The 21,614-nt window shown below is 42.3% G+C and overlaps 1 protein-coding gene across 3 annotated transcripts in view; it reads left to right on the forward strand.

Moving 5' to 3' along the window:
* The window catches only part of LOC140478752 (rho guanine nucleotide exchange factor 26-like), a 209,335-nt gene that overhangs the window by 166,923 nt on the left and 20,798 nt on the right, over positions 1-21,614 (forward strand). For all 3 annotated transcript variants that reach the window (XM_072572085.1, XM_072572086.1, XM_072572087.1), the window contains one exon: positions 12,647-12,856. In XM_072572085.1, coding sequence (XP_072428186.1) covers positions 12,647-12,856 — 210 coding nt within the window. The remainder of the gene's footprint in view (positions 1-12,646; positions 12,857-21,614) is intronic.

The raw sequence follows: 21,614 nt of genomic DNA on the forward strand, positions 1-21,614 counted from the left end.
TGCTTCATCAGGAGCACCTATCAGAAACTGAGAATTCACTGATCATCAATAGAGTGGAAAAGGGATTTAGAAAATGAATTCTTCTTTCTTTATGGGCCAAATTCTGGACTGACCAGAGTTGCATACTGGGTGTTAACCGATAATGAATGATGGGTGCAAGTTGCCAGTACTGCAATGGGACTTCAATGCACTGTGCACTAAATATTGGACATAGTCTATGCTTCCTGTGCAGGAGGTCATGGACATTTATAACATTTTTTTCATTGGGAAACATGATAGTTCTTTTAACATTTGTGACCTTAGTTTCAGAATAAAGCTCAGAAAGTTTGGAATTTCACTTCTGCAGCTACAGAACCATTCAGCATTCTTGCCTGGCTTCTCAAAGGAACCAGTGCCAGTGGTGAAAAACTTCCTTCCCTGTGATTACTCACTTTGTTCTCTTTAATTACTGCGAACATTTCACATCTGTTTCCGATTGTATTGGGCTGAGGTAATATATAAGGCCACCTGGTTTACCAGGTTAGCATTTTTCATGCTAAGAGTTAAGGACATGCATAAAAAAAAGTTAAATTGGACTGCATTTTCAGTTATGGCACTGTGCCCCAATCCTCCACAAAATTATTAAACTTGAGAAAGAGGAAGTAATCCTGATTTTATAAAGACCCCTATCTGAAGAAACAGACATCTTTGTTTGGTTTTTGAGTTTGAAATGCCCTCAAAGATAGCCCCTTCCTCCTCTTTAAAAGGATGCCATCGCCATCCTTGAGATTCAAGAAGTGACTGCGATTTGGTTTCACCTCTCTGCTGAACACTTCAAACAATGCAGCACTCCCTCAGTACTGCACTCAGCTTTCAATCGGGACTTTATATTCTCATCTAGGTTTAAAGCAACAGCCATGTTTTGTGAGTGCGACCTATGGGTTTGGGAGAGCACTGTAAAATAGTGTTAGCTATGGCTCAGATGGTAGCCTTTGAACTGAGGATTGTGCGTCTCCATCCAGAGCCTTGACTCCAAAATCTGGGATTGAGGTGTTGCTGCACTGTTGGAGATATGATTTCTCAGATGATAAATTGGGAAAATCCCTGTCCATCCTCTCAGGTGAATGCAGAAGAATCCGATGTCACTATTTGCGTGTAGGAACAATGGATTTCTCCTTGCTATCCAAGGTCAGAATTTATCCATCAACCAACATTCCCAAGTTAAAAATCACACAACACCAGTTTATAGTCTAACAGGCTTATTTGAAAGTACATGCTTTTGGAGCGCTGCTCCTTCATCTCATAGCTAGTAGGGCAAGATCATAGAATTAATTGTAAAAGATCAATGTGTCATACAACTGATGTGATGTATTGAACAAACCTAGATTCCTGTTAAGTCTTTAATCACTTAGAATGGGAATGCAGATTTCGATTGATTAATATGTAAATCTCAGAGTTTCTTTCAAGTTGTATGACACTTTGACCTTTTACTATAAATTCTGTGTCCTATAATCCTGCCTGACTAGCTATCTGATGAAGGAGCAGCACTCCGAAAGCTTGTACTTTCAAATAAACCTGTTGATCACTAACCTGGTATTTTGTGATTTTTAGCTTTGTCAACTCCAGTCCAACACCAGCTCTCCACATCATGGCTACGATCAGTGTTTTGAAGACATGTTCTCTGGTAATTTTTCAGATTGTCATATCTGAAATCTTGCTGTGTACACATTGTTTACTGTATCTCCGCCATTGTGTCAATGCAAAGACTTTCCATCTTTGCAAACCCACACCAGAATGAGGCCATTCTCAACTATACAGAACCCAAGTGTGATATGAGACAGTAAGAGTCTCAATAATCTTGCCTCAAATAAAACTATTCAAATAAACAGTTAACTGGTCCATTGGCTAATCCTGAGACCTTTCTGTATGAAAATGGCCATGTTTCCCTGCAGAACAACATTATGAAAGGAATCCATTAATTTGGAATGTCCGAAGGATGTGAAAGCTTTTTGCTTTTTTTTAAACTGAGTCATCAGATGTTGGCTGAACCAACATTTATTGCCCTTCTCCCATTGCCTGTTCATCTGAGCAGTTTGCCAAGCCATTTGAGAGGGTAATTAAGAGTCAACCACATTGCTGTGGATCTGCAAACACATGTGGACCAGACCAGGTAAGGTTGGAAGATTTCCTTCCAGATAAAAAATAAACCAGTTGGGCTTTTAAAACAATGGTTACCATTAAGCAGGGTTTGCCCCCATACTTTTAATTAATACAATTGTCGCCATCTGCCATGGTAGGGTTTGAACCATCTCTCCAGAACATTAGCCTGGGGTTCTGATGATTACACTAGTGACATCACGACTGCAGCACAGCCTCCTCTTGTGGATGTATGAATGTAACATCTTCCTCTCTTTAGTTCGAAATGCAGAGATCTAATAGAATTGGGAGACCAGGCCTGCACTACTTGGGTAGCTCGGCTTGCCAATCAATTGAATCTAGAATCAAATGATTGTGGGTAGTAGGTCTGGGTGGGATGCTCTTCTGATGGGATGCAGACTTTGATGGGCCAAATGGTCTTTTTCTGCACAGTAGAGATTCTATGATTCTAAATTGTCTACTCCAGCTTTGCTGGCATATATTCTCTATCCCTAATTCCCCTCAATTGCCCATCACAAATTTCCCACAAGAAGGTAAAGGTGAGTTGCCTCCTTGAATCGGTGCAGTCCATTTAGTGTAGGTAAACCCAAAATGCCGTAGGGAGAGAGTTCCATGGTTTTGACCAAGTGACACTTACATTTCTAAGTCATGTTGGTGAGTGGCTTGAAGGAGTCTTGCAGGTGATGGTGCCCCTAAGTATCTACTGCCATTGTTCTTCTAAATGGTTGAAGTTATGAGTTTGGAATGAGCAGTCTAAGGAGGCCTGGTGCTTTGCTGTAGTGATTCTTGTAAACGATAGACACTGCTGTAACTCTACCTTGTGGCACAGGGAGTAAAAGTTGAATGTATGGGGTTTTGATGGATTTGATGGGTTGCTAATCAAGTGTCTGCTTTGTCTTGGTGGTGTCAAGCTTCTAGAGCATTTCTGGAGCTGCACCCACCCAGGCAAGTGTAGAACATTTAATCACTGTCTTGACTTTTCATTGCTGGACACGCTTTGTGGAGATAGTAGGTGAGTTACTTGCTATAGAACTTCCAACTGCTAACCTGCAGTTATAGCCATCAGGATACACGAATACCAGCTAGCCACAAAAAGACACGACCCTCTCTCCCTCATAGCTCTACACACAGATGAAAGAAACCACCAATTCGACTGGGACAACACATCTATCCTGGGACAGGCTAAGCAAAGACATGCCAGAGAATTCCTAGAGGCCTAGCACTCCAACCACAACGCCATAAACAAACACATAGATCTAGATGCCATCTATCAACCCCTCAGAAAACGAACAGGAAATGACATCACCACAAACCCCAGGAACCCCATCCAGGACTAACATATAAATAGAAAGCAGGAGACAACAGCTTCGCTTCATTTGGAGGTCGCCACTGATGATGTTACCTATCCAGGTAACGAAACGTCTGGATATCAAACCGACAGCTCAGGGAGCAAACCTACACCCTAAAGCCACAGCGTTTATATTGCTGGTACAGTTTAATTAATAATCAGTGGTAATCCCGAGGGTGTTGATAATGGGGATTCAGGGATGGTAATGCCATTGATTGTTAATGATGATGGTTATAATCTTTTTTGGTCATTGGCTGGTACTTGTGCTGTGTGAATCCTCTTGTCATTGATCATCAGAACCTGAATGTTGTCCAGGTCTTGAGATAGGGAGGGCTGACACAGTCGAGGAATTGGAAAATTTGCAGATGAGAATTTAAATGTGAGGCTCAACTGGGCAAGGATTATCGAGTACACAGTACATTTCATTAACACAAATTCGCTATAACATGATTGAAGAAGTGGAGAGACTGTTTCTAGAATGCAAACTTTTAAAGCATGTATTGATTATAACGCAATTCCAGCCCCATTAGTTTAAATGGTGCTGCTATTACGCGATTTTCTTAAAACATGGGATTGCACAAGAACAGAACTGTCCCATTATAACAGAACTGCCTGTACATGAGGGAGTGTACTTTGGTTTAAGTTACCACTCAGGCATTAAAGTTTTGGATGTGCACGCGTTTCTGAATGGAAGGTAGGAAGCGAGAGCATTGGTGTAACTGAATCTAAACCAGCGTTAAACACTGATGACTGGCTAAATCTTGCTGGGCTAGTGAAGGCCTAGAATGATGGGGTGGTCAATGGAAAGAAAGGAAGTTGATTCATTTTTGTCACATGTTTCACAACCTCGACATACAAAAGCCTTTAGCACCAACTTTTGAATTTTTGAGTCTGCCTCATTGTTGTAATTTGTGATATATGACTCAAAGCAAGACCCACAAGTAGTAATACAATACATGAACAGATAATTCTCTTTGAACGGTTAATTTAAAGATAAATATTGGCCTGGACACCAGTGAGAACCCCTTTATTCATCTTCGAAAAAATGCCAAAGGACTTCTGATGGCCATGTAAGAGGGCAGATAAGAACAATAGTTTACTATTCTATCTGAAAGACCTACAATGCTTCAGTGTTCCCTCAGTATTGTATTGAAGTCTGGACTGTATTCTTAAGTATTCAGATTGGGATAGTGCGGATGCAGGTTGAAGAGAGCTACCACTTAAATTACGGCTGACTGTTAAATATCAGATTATTATCTGACACTGTATATTGATAATTGTGGGGGGAAGGAATTCGCCTTTAACATTAGGCTAAAACAATCCAATGGGACAGGAGAACTGAGTCAATCGAACCTGGCAAAAGACAAAGTGTCAAAGGAGGGTTCCAATGGGAGACCACCCTCCTCATGCTCGGTGGGAATGCTTAAAATAGACTTAAAAATTGTGAGTAAGCAATGAAGCAAAGAGATTAATGAGGCAGTAAAGAAGAACTGGAATTTCATTGTTGTCAATGTTATTTTAAACTCTTAAACTGCACCATATAATAGATAACCTCAGAGAGCCTGAATGATGAAAGTTCATACAGATTTTTGTTTTGAATTTGACATTACAATTTCACTGTAGCACTTAATAATTTCCAGCTATACTTTATGCACCACTAAAAATGTTGGAAAATTTTGCTCTGGTGTCTGGAACAATGAGAATACCATAAAACTTGATCTATTGGACTAGATATAGGGACTTATATATCACACACATGGATTTAACGTTGGGTGGGAGTTGATCGAATTTCACTGTGAAACTGATAATGTCCATTGCATTAGTATTGCACAGCATTTCATCTATAGGCAAGAATCCAGAATTTCACCACACAACCTTATATTGACACCCCACTGCAGTTGACAGGGAGTGTTGCAATGTTGGAGGGTGCCATCTGTTGCTTGAGAATGTCATGGCATAATTTTGCTGAAGGCAGTGCATTAACTACAGGAGTTGGGAGGTCATGTTGTGGCTGGATGGGACATTGGTGAGACCACTTTTAGAATACTGTGTTCAATTCTGGTCTCCCTGCTATAGAAAAGATGTTGTTAAACTTGAAAGGATTCAGAAAAGACTTACAAGAATATTTTGAGGATTGGAAGGTTTGTGCAACAGGAAGAGGCTGAATAGGATGGAGCTTATTCCCTGGATCATCAGAGGCTGAGGGGTGACCTTATAGATATTTATAAAATCATGAGGGGCACTGATAGTGTAAATAGACAAGGTCTCTTTCCCAGGGTAGGGGAGTCCAAAACTAGAGACCGCAGGTTTAAGGTGAGAGGGGAAAGATGTAAAAGTGACCTGAGGGGAAATGTTTTTGCACCAAGAGTGGTACGTGTATGGAATGAGCTGCCAGAGGAGGTGATGGACTCTGGTACAATTACAGCGTTTAAGAGGAGAAAGTGAGGACTGCAGATGCCGGAGATCAGAGCTGAAAATGTGTTGCTGGAAAAGCGCAGCAGGTCAGGCAGCATCCAAGGAGCAGGAGAATCAACGTTTCGGGCATCAGCCCTTTCCTCATTCCTGAAGAAGGGTTGATGCCCGAAACGTCAATTCTCCTGTTCCTTGGATGCTGCCTGACCTGCTGCGCTTTTCTAGCAACACATTTTCAGCATTTAAGAAGCACCAGGACAGGTACATGAATAGGAAGAGTTTAAAGGGAGATGGGTCAAGTGCTGGCACATGGGCTTAAATCAGTTTAGGATATCTGGTCAGTATGGACGAGTTGGACTGAAGGGTCTGTTTCTGTGCTGTACAGTTCTGTGACTCTAAAAGGAGTTTTCCCCAGTTTCCTGGCTAGGATTTATGCCTCAGTCAGTGTCACTTCAATTTGGTCATCTGGACATTACTGCATTGCTATTTGTGAGAGCTTGCAATGTACAAATTGACTTTTTGTTTTAAATTGTTCATGGATATGGGCATTACTAACCAGTTTAGCATTCATTGCCCAGCCCTAATTGCACAGTGGTTGTGTGTCTGGAGTCACGTATAGGCTTGACTAGGCAAGAAAGATGGATTCCATTTTTTATTAAATTCAGATTTCACAGTAAGGTTTGAATCCATATCCATAGGATTCTGGATTACTACTCCAGTAACATTACCACCTCTGTAGTTCCTACACTATGCAACAGTATTTCATTGACTGAAAGCACTTTGGAACCTCTGCAGGATGTGAAAGTTGCTACATTAGTGCAGCTTATTTCTAAGTAATTAAATATTCAGGTGTATGTTCGATGTGCATCTTAATGGAATATTTCTAGGATTATGGGTGTAAGCAATTGTTCTGATTTTCAATACAACTGTACAAAACCAATACAACTGTACAAAACCAACCAGTATATTTTAAAGTGGGATATTTTAAAACCTGTTGAGAAATGTGAACAATTGCTTGGGGATCTTCCTGCTGTAAGCTCCAAAAGACCAGGGTATAGATTTGGATTCAACATGAATCAACAATTAGTTTTACACTGTTTCTATATTTTTATCTCAATTCTAAAAGTCAGACTTGTCCACTACCATTGCCACGAACTGGGGTGAGGGTAGGGCAGGGTGGTGTCTGGGGGAATAAGTGTACAATTCCTGGAGAGATTTCATCAATAACATTTGCATCTTCCTTGAGGTGTTCAGACAAAAATGCAGCAAAAAATCACTAGTTTTGTCTCAGAGCACTGCATGGCAAATGTGAACTGTCTACTTCATTCACCGTTAAAGGGAATGTTTTTAAATGATAAATTTAACTTGAGGGAGACTTTTACTTTCTGAAGGAAGGGAAATGGCTTTAAATATAATGTCATTGCAAGTTTGATGCACTCCAAGTTTGAGAAGGCAGGTTATCTGTCTGATTGTTCCTTTTATTCCCTTCAAATGGCATGTTTTTTGCAAAAATATACACAAAATTATTCATAAGATATATACATAAAATATCTATAAATATATTGCAAGACATTTCAAATTGGGCATTATGGAAAATACAATAAAACTATCACTTTTCTTAATTCAACTAAATGTGACATTAACCATATATATTCCATTACAAGCAAATAGCTTGAGGGGTTCTGTGAGTTCCCAGCCTCTCAGTACACTACAGCTGGAAGACCTTAGACTGAGACCTTTCCCACTGTGCCCTTGTGGTGGCTACTTCAAGCACTAGTGGGTCCCTCAGTACATACCCCTAGACCTTGGGAATGTGCCGATCTGCAACACTCAGTCAAGGGCAACGTTTCACAGGTGGAGACCAGCAGTTTTGGGCATACCAAACTGGTAGTGCTCCAGGCACTGTTTGACATTTGATTGCATAGTGAGCACCAAGGAACTGCCCATTGAGCCTAGAATCGTGAATCATGGAGCTGCTCAGGACAAACCTCGTCAGAAGACATTGCATCTTTGCAGCACTGCATCCAGATCGACGTAGCATTTAGTCTTCTTAATCCCATTTCCGATGCAAATACTTCGTAGAATGAAAGGGTGATATAGGAGGCAACCATTCAGTGTGTTGTCTCAGTTTCTCCTTTAGGTAGAGCTAGTTTTTATTTCAAAGTTCTTTCAAGGGATGTAAGTGTCACTGTCAAGGCCAGCCTTTGTTGACCTTCTCTAAATAACCATCTGTAAATAACCCTTGAACTAATTGCCTAGCAGGTCTATTTCAGTAAGCAATGGAGAGTTAAGCATATTGCTTTGGGTCTGGAGTCACATATTGACCAGACCAGTCAAGGGTGGCACATTTTCTTCCCCAAAGGGAAGGCGATGGCCTAGTGGTGTTATCGATGGACTGTTAATCCAGAGACCCAGGTAATATTCTGGAGACCTGGGTGTGAATCCGGCCATGGCAGATGGTGGAATTTGAATTCAATTAAAAAAAAATTCAGAATTAAGCGTTACTGAATTCCATTGCCGATTGTCAGAAAAAAATCCATCTTGTTCATGAATAACCTTTGGGGAAGGAAACTGTCATCCTGACCTAGTCTGGCCGACATGTGACTCCAGGAGAAAGTGAGGACTGCAGATGCTGGAGATCAGAGTTGAGAGTGTGGTGTTGGAAAAGCACAGTAGATCAGGCAGCATCTGAAGAGCAGGAGAATCGACGTTTTGGGCATAATGTCCTTCATGAGGAATGGAACCAGACGTGAAATGGAATCATGTGACTCCAGACTCACAGCAATTTGTTTGACTCTTAACTGCCATTTGGATAATTAGGGATGGGCATTAAATACTGGCCTAGCCAGTGACGCCCACAATCTGTGAATGAATAAAAAAAAGGACATTAGTGCACTAGATGGAGTTTTGGAACAATAGTAACTTCAATGCATCATCACTGAGCCTAGCTTTCAATTCTACATTAAACTGAATTTAAATTCCACCAACTGACTTATGGCACCCTTTTTGCTCTTTCCCCATAGCCAAACTCATTGTGTTAACATAAGTTCTTCCCATATCACAGTGACTATCCTTCAGACTGAATTTGCTGACAAGTAATTTGGAATAGCCTGAGGATATGGAAGTGGAGATATAAGTGCCACATCTTTCCTTTTCAACCTTTAACACTTAGTGGAATTGAGAGATCGGCATGCGATTGTACGATTCAATGTCTCAGCTGGATTTAAAATGTAGATGGTTGGTAATGGGTTTAAGGTCAATCCAGACCAAAAGGTCAGACTGAGACACATTAGCAACTCAAAACGGCAGTCAGTATTGCATCCTTTCTCCAAGAAAATCTAAGAACAAAAAATATTACATTTGTATTGCCTTTGACATGTGTACATTGTCCATCATTATTTCTTACATTTCAACAATAACTGAAACAAAATTGAGACTGAATGTAGTGGAATGTGTTACGTAAATGTACGTTTCTGTTGCTGTCTTCACAGATGCTGATTGAGCTTATTTCTAGGGAGCATTTTGGAGAAATCTTTAATTTTCAGCTTCAGCTCATGACCAGAAATTTAGCAGTGTGGACTGAGTCAATACTCACTTCACGTGACTCATTTCAATTAACTCAGAGTTCAACTTGAAAATACTTCACAGTCTGGCTGTAAACTGTAATATCTCCTTCTACATCTCAGTCATGCAAAGCAAAACCTTCCAATGTCCACCAGTCACATATAATGAAGCCACAGCTGCAGAGTCAAACAAAATGGCCTGGGGATGACTCAGATGATGTTTGATCAATTGGCTGTTCACCTTGCCTGGATGTTGCAAAAAAAAAGATTTTCATTGGCTTTTGAGCTGTTGACTTTGTGCGCTGGATTTGATTTTGCTGCTGCTGTAAACTGCACCCAACTCAGTTTGAGCAGAACTGTCACAGAAGTGTGCTCCCTCAAACTTACAAATTCTGGTCAAAATTTGGACCAAGGCTCTAGAGGAGAAGTTATTGGCCCAGTCATGTTACTCATCCCTCCTCGGAACCACCATAGTCCATTTTGCAAACAAGACAACACTTCTCTTAAAAAAAGTACAACCTTCATTCAGCAGCACCCGCCTCTGACATGCAAACCTTTTGCAACTCCTCAGGTTGTCAGCGTTTATCGCTCTTGTCAAACGCTCAGTAAAAGATAAACATTTCCACAGAGATAACAATTTCTCCTTTGCACCCGTCATTCTTGTGCTTTTTGGAAACTGCAGGGATTTCCCAGAGACAAAGACATTCACAGAGTGCAATTTACACAGACCATCCAGCCCAACCCCCTTGACCAGTGCAAGCTGTTTTACATCAATGGGTGTCTGTTTATGATCTGATACCTTTAAGTCATTCATAATTGGTCAAAGGGGCCCAGAATTTGGCAAGGAGTTGAGATTATAGCTGCGGTACTCTCAAAACGAAACAACGTGAAAAAACTACAGTACTAAACAAGAGCATTCAAACAATTTGAATCATACTGGCATTTCTGGCTTCACATTGACTTTGTTTCAGCCAGTGAGGGTCTCCTTCAACTTTGCCACCTTTATGGAAGTACTCAGCACATCGAGCCCTCACAGGATTCATGGTGGCCCTTTGAAAAGTGCAATACTATTCCATATCCATGTTTCAATCCAGCGATGTTACTGCAGGGCAAACTAGAAAACAGGAAATGTTACAAATACTCAGCAGTTCTGGCAGCATCTAGAGAGAGAAAACAAGTGTCTCTGGTTGTAACCTTTAATCACAGAAACAGCATGAACTTCTCAAGCTTGACTCCCACTTATTTGATCGCAACTAATCTGTGTCTTCACTCTATCCACTCACCTTTTTCCTGTTACAACTTAATATCCATATCTGCTAAAGAAACGACCACCTCAGTTCTGAAAATTTCTGGAAACAGCTCACCAATGCCCATTGTGTGAAGGAGTGCTTCCCCACAGCAACAACTTGGCTTTTGTTTCGGTTTGATTTGATTTATTGGAGTCAAATGTTCCTAGGTACAGTGAAAAGTATTGCTTTGTGAGAAGTAAAGGCAGATCATAACAAACAAGGATGCACAGGTCATAAGGTGCTTAGACAGGACGAGGCATACAAGGCATAGGAGATGCTCAAAAGCAAGGTCAACATTAGATTTGAAATTAGAGAAGTCCAGTCAGCAGATCAGCAGCGAAGAAGCTGTTCTTGAACCTGTTGTCGCGTGTGTTCATGCTTCTGCATATTCTGCCTGATGGAAGTTATTGGAAGAGCGTATTACCAGCATTGTAGGGGTTTGTGATGATCTGGCCTGCGCACACGACCTTCTTGTAATTTTTTTACGCTCCTGGGCAGAGCAGTTGCTGTACCAGGCCATTATACACCTGGACAGTATGCTTCCTTACTGGCATGCTGAATTTCCCAAGCTGCCTGAGCAAGAAGAGGTATCATTGTGCCTTCTTGATCATCGCATTAAAGTGGATGATCCAGGACAGATTGTTGGTTGTCATCACTCCTCGGAATTTAACACTCTTGACCTTCTACACCACAGCTCCACTGATGTGCATGTTCTCCTCCTTTCTTCCTGAAGTCAATGATCATTTGTTTTGCTGACATTGAGAGAGAGGTTGTGACCATTGCATCACAACACCAAGCATTCTATCTCCTTCCTGTATTTAGATTCATTGTTGTTTTTAAACCTGGCCTACAATGGTGGCATCATCAGCAAACTTGAAGATGGCATTTGTACAAAATAAGGCTACGCAGTTGTAGGTCCATAGGGAGTACAGTAGGAGGCTGAGTACACATCCTTGTGGGGCACTGTTGTTGAGGATTCTCGCGGAGGAGGTGTTGTTGTCTATCTTCACTGGTTGAGGTCTCTGGGTCAGGAAGCTGAGGATCCAGTTACAGAGGGCAGAGCCAAGACCTAGGTCTCAGAGTTTTGAGATTAGTCTGGAGGGGATTATGGTGTTGAAGGTGGAGCTATGGTTGATGAGCCTTACATAGCTGTCCTTGTTATTCAGATGTTTAAGATTCTGTTGCTTTGTTCAGGGCTTCACCATCAAATGATTCTCTCTATCTCTCTAATCACTTTAAACATCTTAGTTAAATCACCTTTTGATCTTTCACATGCAAAGCTAATCTAGGCAAATTGGCCCTCATTATGTCATCCTTGGAGCCCAGGTCTAAAACCCCTGAGATGGGGTATGAATCCTTAAGCATCTTGCCCACGGTTGAGAACCTTCCCAAATACAGCAAATCATTTTTTAGCTAGCACCTTATAAATTGGCACAAAGTATACAATTGAAGTAGCGGAAGTTTACTGCATTATTGCGCCCTCTGCGCTGTCCTTGATGGTAAGGGTGAGAGTGTTCTCCACTGGCAAGTTTTATTTCAGGCAAAGTTGAATTACTATTCAAGTGATTCATGCTGTAAGTAAAGTATAACAGTGATGTGTATACCTGTTGCACAATGTTTCTGTTATTTTTTATATTTTTACATCGATTATGTAGACCTCTTGATTAATTGGCCCATGCCTGGTCCCATAGGTGCTGGATAATAGAAAGTTTGCTGTAAATCAAACTGGAAATGAGCTATCAGGAAATGACTAGTTAAGATAAATGTATACCTCATTGGAATTCGGGACCCCTGGGTGGGAGTTTGGGCAGAGTGCAGGAGGAGGGAGGAGAAGTCTTATTTGAGGTTACATTGCTGTTTTGTATCTGTAATGTTTTTTGTGTTTTATGTTGTTCTAGTGAGGACAGCTACAGTGTGACTGATTATGCCATGACAGACCAACTCCAGGTGGAGCCCTGTGAGGCTGAGGAACTGAACCTATCTCCAATGAAGACTGCTTCAGGCATGTTGTATTCCCGGCAGAGTTCTGTCAACCACCTCTTTCGGCTCACCATGCTGAGTAACCACGCTGGAGAGAAGGTAGTGATGGTGTTTGGAGCAGAATCACCGTAAGTAAATCCCTTCTGGCTTTGACTTTGTAAATTCCTCCTCCTGGTTCTCAGGTCCCTTTGTGACCATCTCCACTCCCACCTCCACCCAGTGACTTGATTGAGCGTTTGGTCATTTTTAAAAGAAATACTATTCATTCACGGGTTGTGGGGGTCACTGACTGGGCCAGCATTTACTGCTGACTGGTTAACTGGAACCATTTCAGAGGGCAGTGAGTCTGGAGTCACATGTAGACCAGACTAGGTAAGGACAACAGATTAACTTTCCTAAAATACACTAATGAACAGATGGGTTTTTTATGACAATCAGCACAGAGTTGCGAATAGGCTAAATTTCTGCTTAAATTCCAACTTTTTTAAAAAAGTCAAATTGTCCGCAAGTCCCCAGAAACTAGCTTGGGCCTCTGGATTACTAGGCCAGTATCATTTACACTACACTCCCACTAATAATAAAGACCAAACAGTTCCTGAATTGGCTCAGCCTCAACAGTGTTTCTATGAGCACTCTTGAGGATGTTTTACCGTGATAAAGCTGTCTATTACAATAAAAGTTGCAATGCAGATCAGCACTGTACAGAGTCACAGAGAACAATACCGTGATGGGCCCACTCACCCTGTGCAAATATGTCTCCCAGTTAATGATGGCCACCAATTCTGTCAGAGGAGTGTGGGGCTGGTTCATTGGAACAAATGTATCAGCCAACCATGCTATAAAATTGGACCCACAATGCTTCTTCTCAGCCAAAGGCTGAGACATCTCTGGCTATATCTAAATCCTGTTTCCAGGATCCCTGGCACATTCCTTTAAGACTCAGAACTTGCAGTCTACCGGGTTTCTGCAAGGACCTTTTAAGGTCATAATTTTGGAACAGCCCCTTCTTTCCCTTTCCTCCAGAACACTGACTTGACAGGGGAAAGTAATTAGATAGTCTACTTTTGGCCTTTCCCTCTCATTACCTTGGATGCTGTCTTAAAATGAAAGAATGGCAGAAGGATCAGAAGATGGTCAGTGGCAAAATAAACTAAGTCAAAGATGAAGGGACTATTTCTTTTATAGTTAGTGACTGTTTTCTGGAATGCAACCCCCGAAAGTGGTGATGGAAACAATTTGAATATCAGTAGCTTATTCGATAAATAATTGAAAATAAAGCATTTGCAGGGCTATGAAGAAAGAGCAAGGGGAGAGGGACTCATGGATAGCTCTCTCAAAGAGCAGGAACAGGCCCAAAGGGCTGAATAGTTATAAAATGATTCTATCCTCTAATCCACATTGAGATGAGATCCCTTCAGGAACAGATCCCATTGATATTTCAAACCCCTGCAGCATGTTTTTCGTATTGCTTCATTCATGGGATTTGGGCATTGCTATTGCCAGTCAAGAAGGTGTGTATTTGCCAGTCAAGAAGGTGTGTACCTTTAAGGCGAACTTGGAAGTGTTGCTGCTTCCATGCTTTAGCTGCTGTTGTCCTTTGAGGAGTAGAGGTTGAGGGGTTTGGGAGTTCCTGTTGAATTGAAGTCCATTTTGTTGGTTGTACAGTGTTGCCACTGTGTGTCCATGCTGAAGGAAGTAAATAGTTAAGGTGGTTATGAAACTCCAGGCAATCAGGCTACTTTGTCTGGAATGATGTGAAGCCTCTTGAGTGTTTTTGGAATATAGAAACAGGAGCAGGCCATTCAGCCTGTCAAGCCTGCTCTACCACTTAATATAATCATTGACGATTTGAAATAACTCCACAGAGACGAGTATTCTGTCACCAAGTCACCCTCTATTTATGTATAGAAAGTCCTTGATACCTATCCATCTCCCTCAGAGACAGCTCTCAGAGTGGCATGTCTGACACTCCTGTTTATATCTGTCAGCCAGTGCTCCCTGATTAGACCAAATTAAGAGCCCCAATCAGGGAGTTTATTTTCTATGAGGTCCACCTGGCTGACCTCATTACAATCACTACAGACTGAACACTTCAATGCCATTGGTAATCAGAAATCTATCAATCATTACATTCACTCAAAAACTCAGCTTCCAAGACCCCCTGAACTAGAGAAGACTGAAGATTCACAACCTCTAAGTTTAAAAAATTCTCATCTTAGTCCTCAGGCATCCCCCCTATTTTTAAATTGTGCCCCCCAATTCTGGGCTCCTCAAACAGGGAAAACATTTTATCTGCACCTATCCTATCTTATCACTGTAAGTATTTTGTATGTTTCAATTAGATTACCTTTCATTCTTTGAAATTCTAGAGAGAGCAAACCCTGTTTACCCAATCTCTCATCATAAGACAGTCCTGACATCCTGGGAATAGTTCAGGTGAAATTTCATTGCACTCCCATCTTTCTTGGGGTAATGAGTCCAAAACTGTACAAAGTACTTCAGTTGCAGTCCACCCAAGCTCATAAACAATTAAGCAAGACTTCACTACTCCTGTACTCAAATCCTTTTGCAATAAAGGCCAATATTCCATTAGCCTTCCTAATAACCTGCTGCATCTGTATGATAGCCTTCAGTGACTTATTGACAAGGACACCTCGGCTCTTCGTTTTCCAACATTTCACCCTTCAAGAAATAATTTGCACATCTGTTCCTCCCACCCAAACAGATAACCTCACAATTTTCCATGTTATATTCCAACTGCCATGTTCTTGTCCACTTACTATGACTGTCCAAATCTTCCTCAACCACTTTACATCTTCCTTAGGACACCCATTTCACTTTAGCTTGACATTGTCTGCAAATTTTAAACATTACATTTGGTCCCTATGTTCAAACCATTGATACATATGATTAACAGCTGGACCCCAAGTACTGACCTTTGTATTAGCTCATTCGTTCCAGCTTATAAATGCAAGTACATTCCCACCTATTCCATGTGCTTTAATTTTGTTAAACAGCCAACTGTGAAAGACCTTAACAAAGGCCTTCTGAAAATTCAAGTATACTATGCCCCTTAATCGATTTTAGAGTTGCAGTGTTCCATCATGCATCTGCCTTGAACCTTGTAAATTGTGGACAGGCACAAAAGAGACAGGAGGTGAGTTACTCATCACGGAATTCCTAGCCTTTGACCCTGCTCTTGTAGCTATGGTATGTGTGTGACTAATTCAGTTTCTAATTGGTGGTCAGTGCCTCCCATTGTGAGGATGTTGATAGTGGGGGATTCAGTGATGGAAAACCGCTGACCATCAAGTGGCAATGCATCCATTCTCCTTTGTTGGAGATAGCTATTGCCTGGCATTTGTGTGGCAAAAAAGTCACTTGCTACCTGTCAGCCCGAGTCTGGATATTCTTCCAACCTTGCTGCGTTTTGACATGGACTCCTTCAGTATCTGAGGAGTCACAAGTAGTGCTAATTATTGGGCAGTCATCAGAGAACATTTCCACATCTGACATTATAATGGAGACTAGGTCATTGATAAAGCGGCTGTGGGTTTAGGACACTCCTGTGGAAACTCTGCAGTGATACCCTGAAGCTGAGGAGGTTGAACTCTAACACAATAACAAACATCTTCCTTTATTGCTAGGCAGTGACTTCACCCAGCCTTTGCCTTTGACCCTGCTCTTGTCGCTATGATTTCCTTTCCCTCCATTCATTTTGCGAGGGTTTCTCAAAGCCACACTCAGCCAACTTTTGCCTTGACATCAAGAGAAGTCATTCTTACCTCCCCTCAGAAGTTCACATCTTTTGTCTCTGTTTAGATTAAGGCTACAATGAGGTCAGGAGCTGAGTAGCCCTAGCAGAACCCAAACTGAGCAAGTTGTTCTTTTGTAAGTGCAGCTTGATAGCACTGTCGACTATTTTGATTGAAAGGATGTGGAATTAACCATTGAAGGACTGAGAAAGTGGTGAACATAAACCGAGTGAATTCAATGTCAAGTCAAATTTTTTAAAAACAGGTATATGGCGGAAACCTGCTGTGGTACCAGAAGTCGTACCAGCCAATTGGCAAAATGCAAACAGTCACATCCAGGGAAAACCTGTCTAATCACATCCCAGTCAGGCAGTGGCAGGACCTTCCTCTGAAATCAAGACCCCAAGCGCAGAAGTCCAGGTCAGCAACAGCTGCTGGCCAATGAGACATTATGAGACCTTGGGATCAGCAGCCGCACAGTAGGCAATGGCTGGTTCGGGAATGCAGGTCGGTCAGTATCAATAGCAGGGCTCTCACTGGGGGGTGGGGGTGGGGGGGGGCGTGGGGTCCCCACCTTTCCTAAACCTCAGTGCTTTGTTCAGGTTCTGAGTGCTTTGGACTGTGAGAGGGCTGGCTCGAGGGACTGAATTCCCTGCTACTGTCCTATAACAGTTATTATGTTCCTATAACTTAATTCCAATGGAGGCGGGAAGGGCTCAGGGCTGTGCTGTACCTGATTAAATGGCCTATCTGACTCCAGGTTTGTCACCAGCAAGAGTAAAAAAAATTCCACCTCAGAAAGGCTTGCTTTTATGGAAGAAGAAACTGAAAGGAAACATTCTAAAACAAAAATCAACAGTTTGCATTTGTAAAATCTCCCAGCAATTATTACACCAGCATTTGGCTGTTTTCTGAGCCAGAGAGGTTGACAGAAAGTAATTGTCAATTATCACATTGTTTAAATGGAACATACACTTGAAATGACAAGGCTGAGTTGGGTTTAAAAGTATTGCACAAAACAGCAAATTTAATATATTTTGACACCTTGGCAGGTGGAGATATTCTGTTCACTTCAGGGATAAACTTTGAGATATTGGTTCTTAACTTCACACTTCCCCTCATCTGGAGTTTACCACTGCTTTAAATAAAAACAGGGGGGACTACTATTCCCTATGTTATATCGACAACAACTTTATGTGGTTGGGTGCCAGATGTGATTGACTTTTAAGCTCAGGATTTTAAGAGGCTGAGGATTCAAACAAAATGTTTTACATCAGGACACAAGTGGATAAACGTATTCACGATAAATTATTTTTAAAAATATAGACAGTTTTTTCACAAATGCATTAATTTGTAGGTCATCTAACAAAGAGGAGATCTACCATGAAATTTCTTAAGTACTTCTAAAATGCCAACTAGCTCCTCTCAGAATATGAGAATCAATTAAAGTCCAACAAAAATGTTGTATTGGAGGGTCAAATCCATTCATGCTGATTTTATTTCCATAGTTTGGGGGCTACACAATAAGCTGTCATTAGAAAAAAAGAGCAAGCCTGTTGTCTAAGATCCAGCATCAGGCATCTGGTTCCCCTTACAGAATGAACGGTGACAGTTCTTGGGCAGAGGGTAATTGAATTAGCTTTTACTGGGTTCAATAGTGTGTGAGCTGTGCTGCAAATGTCAGGACAGTGTATACATAGGTTACAGATACTAGCAAAACCAGGAGTAGAATATAATGGAAACAAAAGCCAGACTGGGCCACACTCTGGGTTAAGTTTACCTGCCAGCAACATGGCGTACCTGTTCAGAAAAGGAACAAATCCAATGTACAATGTAGCACCTTTGATGTGGGATATCATCCCATGATGTTTTGGAGGCAACGTTTTTAAACTAAATCTAGCTGCCAGCCACATAAAGTGATATTAGGGCACATGACTAAAGGCTTGATGACAGGGATAGGTTTGAAGGAGTAGCTTCAAGAGAGGGAGATCAGTGGAGTGTGTATACAGACAGGACTCCAGAGCCTTGGGGGCCCAGGCAGCTAATGACATGGCCACCAATGGTAGGGCAATCAAAATGGGGAATAGCTAAGAGGCCAGTGTTGGGGGTGCACAAAGGTATCAGAGGGTGATCAGTCTGAAGATGGTGATGGAGATTAGGAGGCCAAGCGTCATAGAGTTCTAATTGCCCGCATTTGGTCCCTATCCCTCCAAATCCTTCTCATCCATGTATCTATATAAGTGTTTTTTAAATGTTGCTTTTGTACCTGTCTCAACCATTTTCTCTGACAGCCCATTCCATATACGCACCACTCTCTGCATGAAGAAGTTGCCCCTCAGGTCTTTCCTAAGTCTTTCCCCTGTGTTGCAAAGGATCAGGTGCCCTTTGTATCTCTCTCAGAGGACCACATTACCAGTTACTGAAGAACACCAGGTGTTTGGAAATACTGCTGCTTGCGAGTGCCCTTCATTGCTGCACACTCTATCCCAAAACGGGAACATATTTGCAATTGGGAGGGTCACCGGACCTGAAACACAAACTCTGATTCCTCTCCACAAAGACTGACCGCACTACTGAGCTTTTCCAGCAACTTCTGTTTTTGTTTCTGATTTCCAGCGTCTGCAGTTCTTTCAGTTTTTATGTAGGCACATGTCAGTTGTTCCTCAGGTGGGAATCTTGCCAATCCCCACCTGATACTTTCATCAGACTGCAGTCATCTCAGTGTGTTGATGGGATAAGATGAGGTGGAATGGGAAGGGAGCATAGGCAGCAGGAGAGGCTGGTTGGTTTGTAAAGTCTGTTTGCTGTAAAATTCGACACAATGGAAGGTGACCTTCTCAAGGACAATTTGGAATGGACGACAAATGTTGACTTTGCCAGCAACACCTTATTGCCTAAAAATGAATGATACAGTCTACGTTTTCTCACTTATTGTTCATGGCAATACAATATGACAATGGAAAGGATCTAGTGATGCAGATCAACCTCTGAGTTTTCCACAATTCTTGACCACATCTCGTGCCACCTTGATCTCCATTTGATGGCACCTCACATTTGGAGGACTCTCTCAGCCCTGGCTCGGTTTACCTTACATCCCTGGGCATAACAGACATGAGTGGTCTGCAGAAGGGTTTAGGAGTTGGGATAAGCTGCTCTGTTGCTTTAGGAACAGGAGCAGAACTGTACTACAGTCTCTAGCCACCACAGGGCTGTAATTCTTTATCATTTCAACAGCACAGGAAATGAAGATTTTGTTTTGGATGTTCCCAATTTCCTAAGGGCAGCCAATTGCTGGAATGGACAGATTGGCCTTCAAAACCAAGCAACAATATCCAACTGTTTAATGCAGGGCATTGGAAATGAAGACTTCCCATTTAATTTCCTTCCCTGGAGGACAGGGACACTCATTGACACATAAGAGAAAAACCCTTCGCGTTTAATCGCTTGTTCAAATGGTTCATTTATGAAGCAATGAAGGGATGAATTCAGCCTGTGCCCTTCAGGGTGAAATTTAGCCTTGTGATATTTGTAATGAAGCTGTGAGCACATTTGAATGAAATTCCCCTTTACTGTAATAGCTTTGTCTAACAGGACACAGATCAATTTTCCGAGTCATTATTGCTCATGTCATGCACAACAATTGCAATTCATTCAAAACTGGTTTTCGCTGCAACCTAATTGGTGGCTAATTGATGAGCTCTCTCCTTAGAAAGTTTTCTCATCGAGAAACAATCAGTCAGAAAGCACTTAATGCATTTGTTCTCCAGTAACAGTGCTCCAAGTATTAACTGGTCAGGTCAAAAATAACACCCAAAGATGCCATCATTGGCAATCTCTCACAGACAAGGTCGACTCTCTTCCCCTCTCAGGGTGAGTCCATGGCGCGCTGTACAGATTGATGCAGCTTCTTCAGACTCTGTTACACTTGGGGCAGATGGTGGTGATGGGAAGGAATGGATGGGGCATTGGTGTGATAGCACACTCCTTTTCTGTTTTCTCATGGATTCTGCTTTTTCCCAACACTGCGTATCGAGATACTTGATGTCTTCCTGGATACTCCTCCTCCACTTTGGAGGGTGTTGGACCAGTGATTCCCAGGTGTCTGTGGGAATGCAACACTTCGCCAGTGAGGCCTGGAGGGTATCCCTGAGGCAGTTCCTCTGTCCACCTGGGGCTCGCCTGCCATTTCGGAGCTAGGAGTAGATCATCTGCTTGGGAAGTCTCATGTGGGTCATGTGGACAACATGCCCAGCCCATCACAGCCGATCACGGTGGGGGGCGGGGGGGGGGGGGGGGTCAGTGCCTCGCTGTTGGGGATGTTGGCCTGGTCGAGGAAGCTGGTGTTGATTGTAGGTGTTGATTGTAGGTGTTTTCCCAGCGGATTCGCAGGATCTTACACGGGCCGTGTTGGTGGGACCGCTCCAGTCCCCAGAGGTGTCTGCTGTAGACAGCCCAAATCTCAGAGCCATTTAGGAGGGTGGGAACCACCACAGCTCTGTAAACCATGAGCTTGGTGCCGGATCTGATGTTGTCCTCGAACACCCTTTTCGTCAGGCGGCTGAAGTCTGTGCTAGCACACTGGAGGCAATGCTGGATCTCATTATCAACAGCTGCTTTGGCCAACAGAACATTCTGGTGGTATTAGATGTCAATTTTCTCGAAGGCCTCCCCATGGACCTAAACGATTGGGGATGAGCTCCGCGGAGGACCTTCTTCATCTTCCGCATCTAAAGGGAGAGAGAGCCATGTTCTCACATGCCTCCATAAAGGAGCTTTCAATGGTCTGGAGCTCATCTTCTGAGGTTGCATATACACAAGCATCCTTCATTGAATGCAGCTCAATGACACTGGTCAGTGTGAGTTCGATTTTGACTTATAGGCAATGGAGTTTAAAGGGAAGTCCCTCCCTTGTATTCCATTCAGCCTCTCGCGCTCATACCCAAAGAGGTATGCCCAGGCGCTCTCCTCAAGTGGTGGTCCGTCACATCTCAGTGTGTGACAAGATTTCCTAAATTGCCCTGTCTTTGAAGTCACCACATACCCTACAGAGCTAAGTCCTGCATTTTTTTTTCCCTACAGCTCCACGTCAGTGATAAGTTAACATGAACTTGGTCTGTTAACTTGGTCTGTA

Source organism: Chiloscyllium punctatum, chromosome 6, assembly GCF_047496795.1.
Source record: "Chiloscyllium punctatum isolate Juve2018m chromosome 6, sChiPun1.3, whole genome shotgun sequence".
Taxonomy (NCBI): Eukaryota; Metazoa; Chordata; class Chondrichthyes; order Orectolobiformes; family Hemiscylliidae; genus Chiloscyllium; species Chiloscyllium punctatum.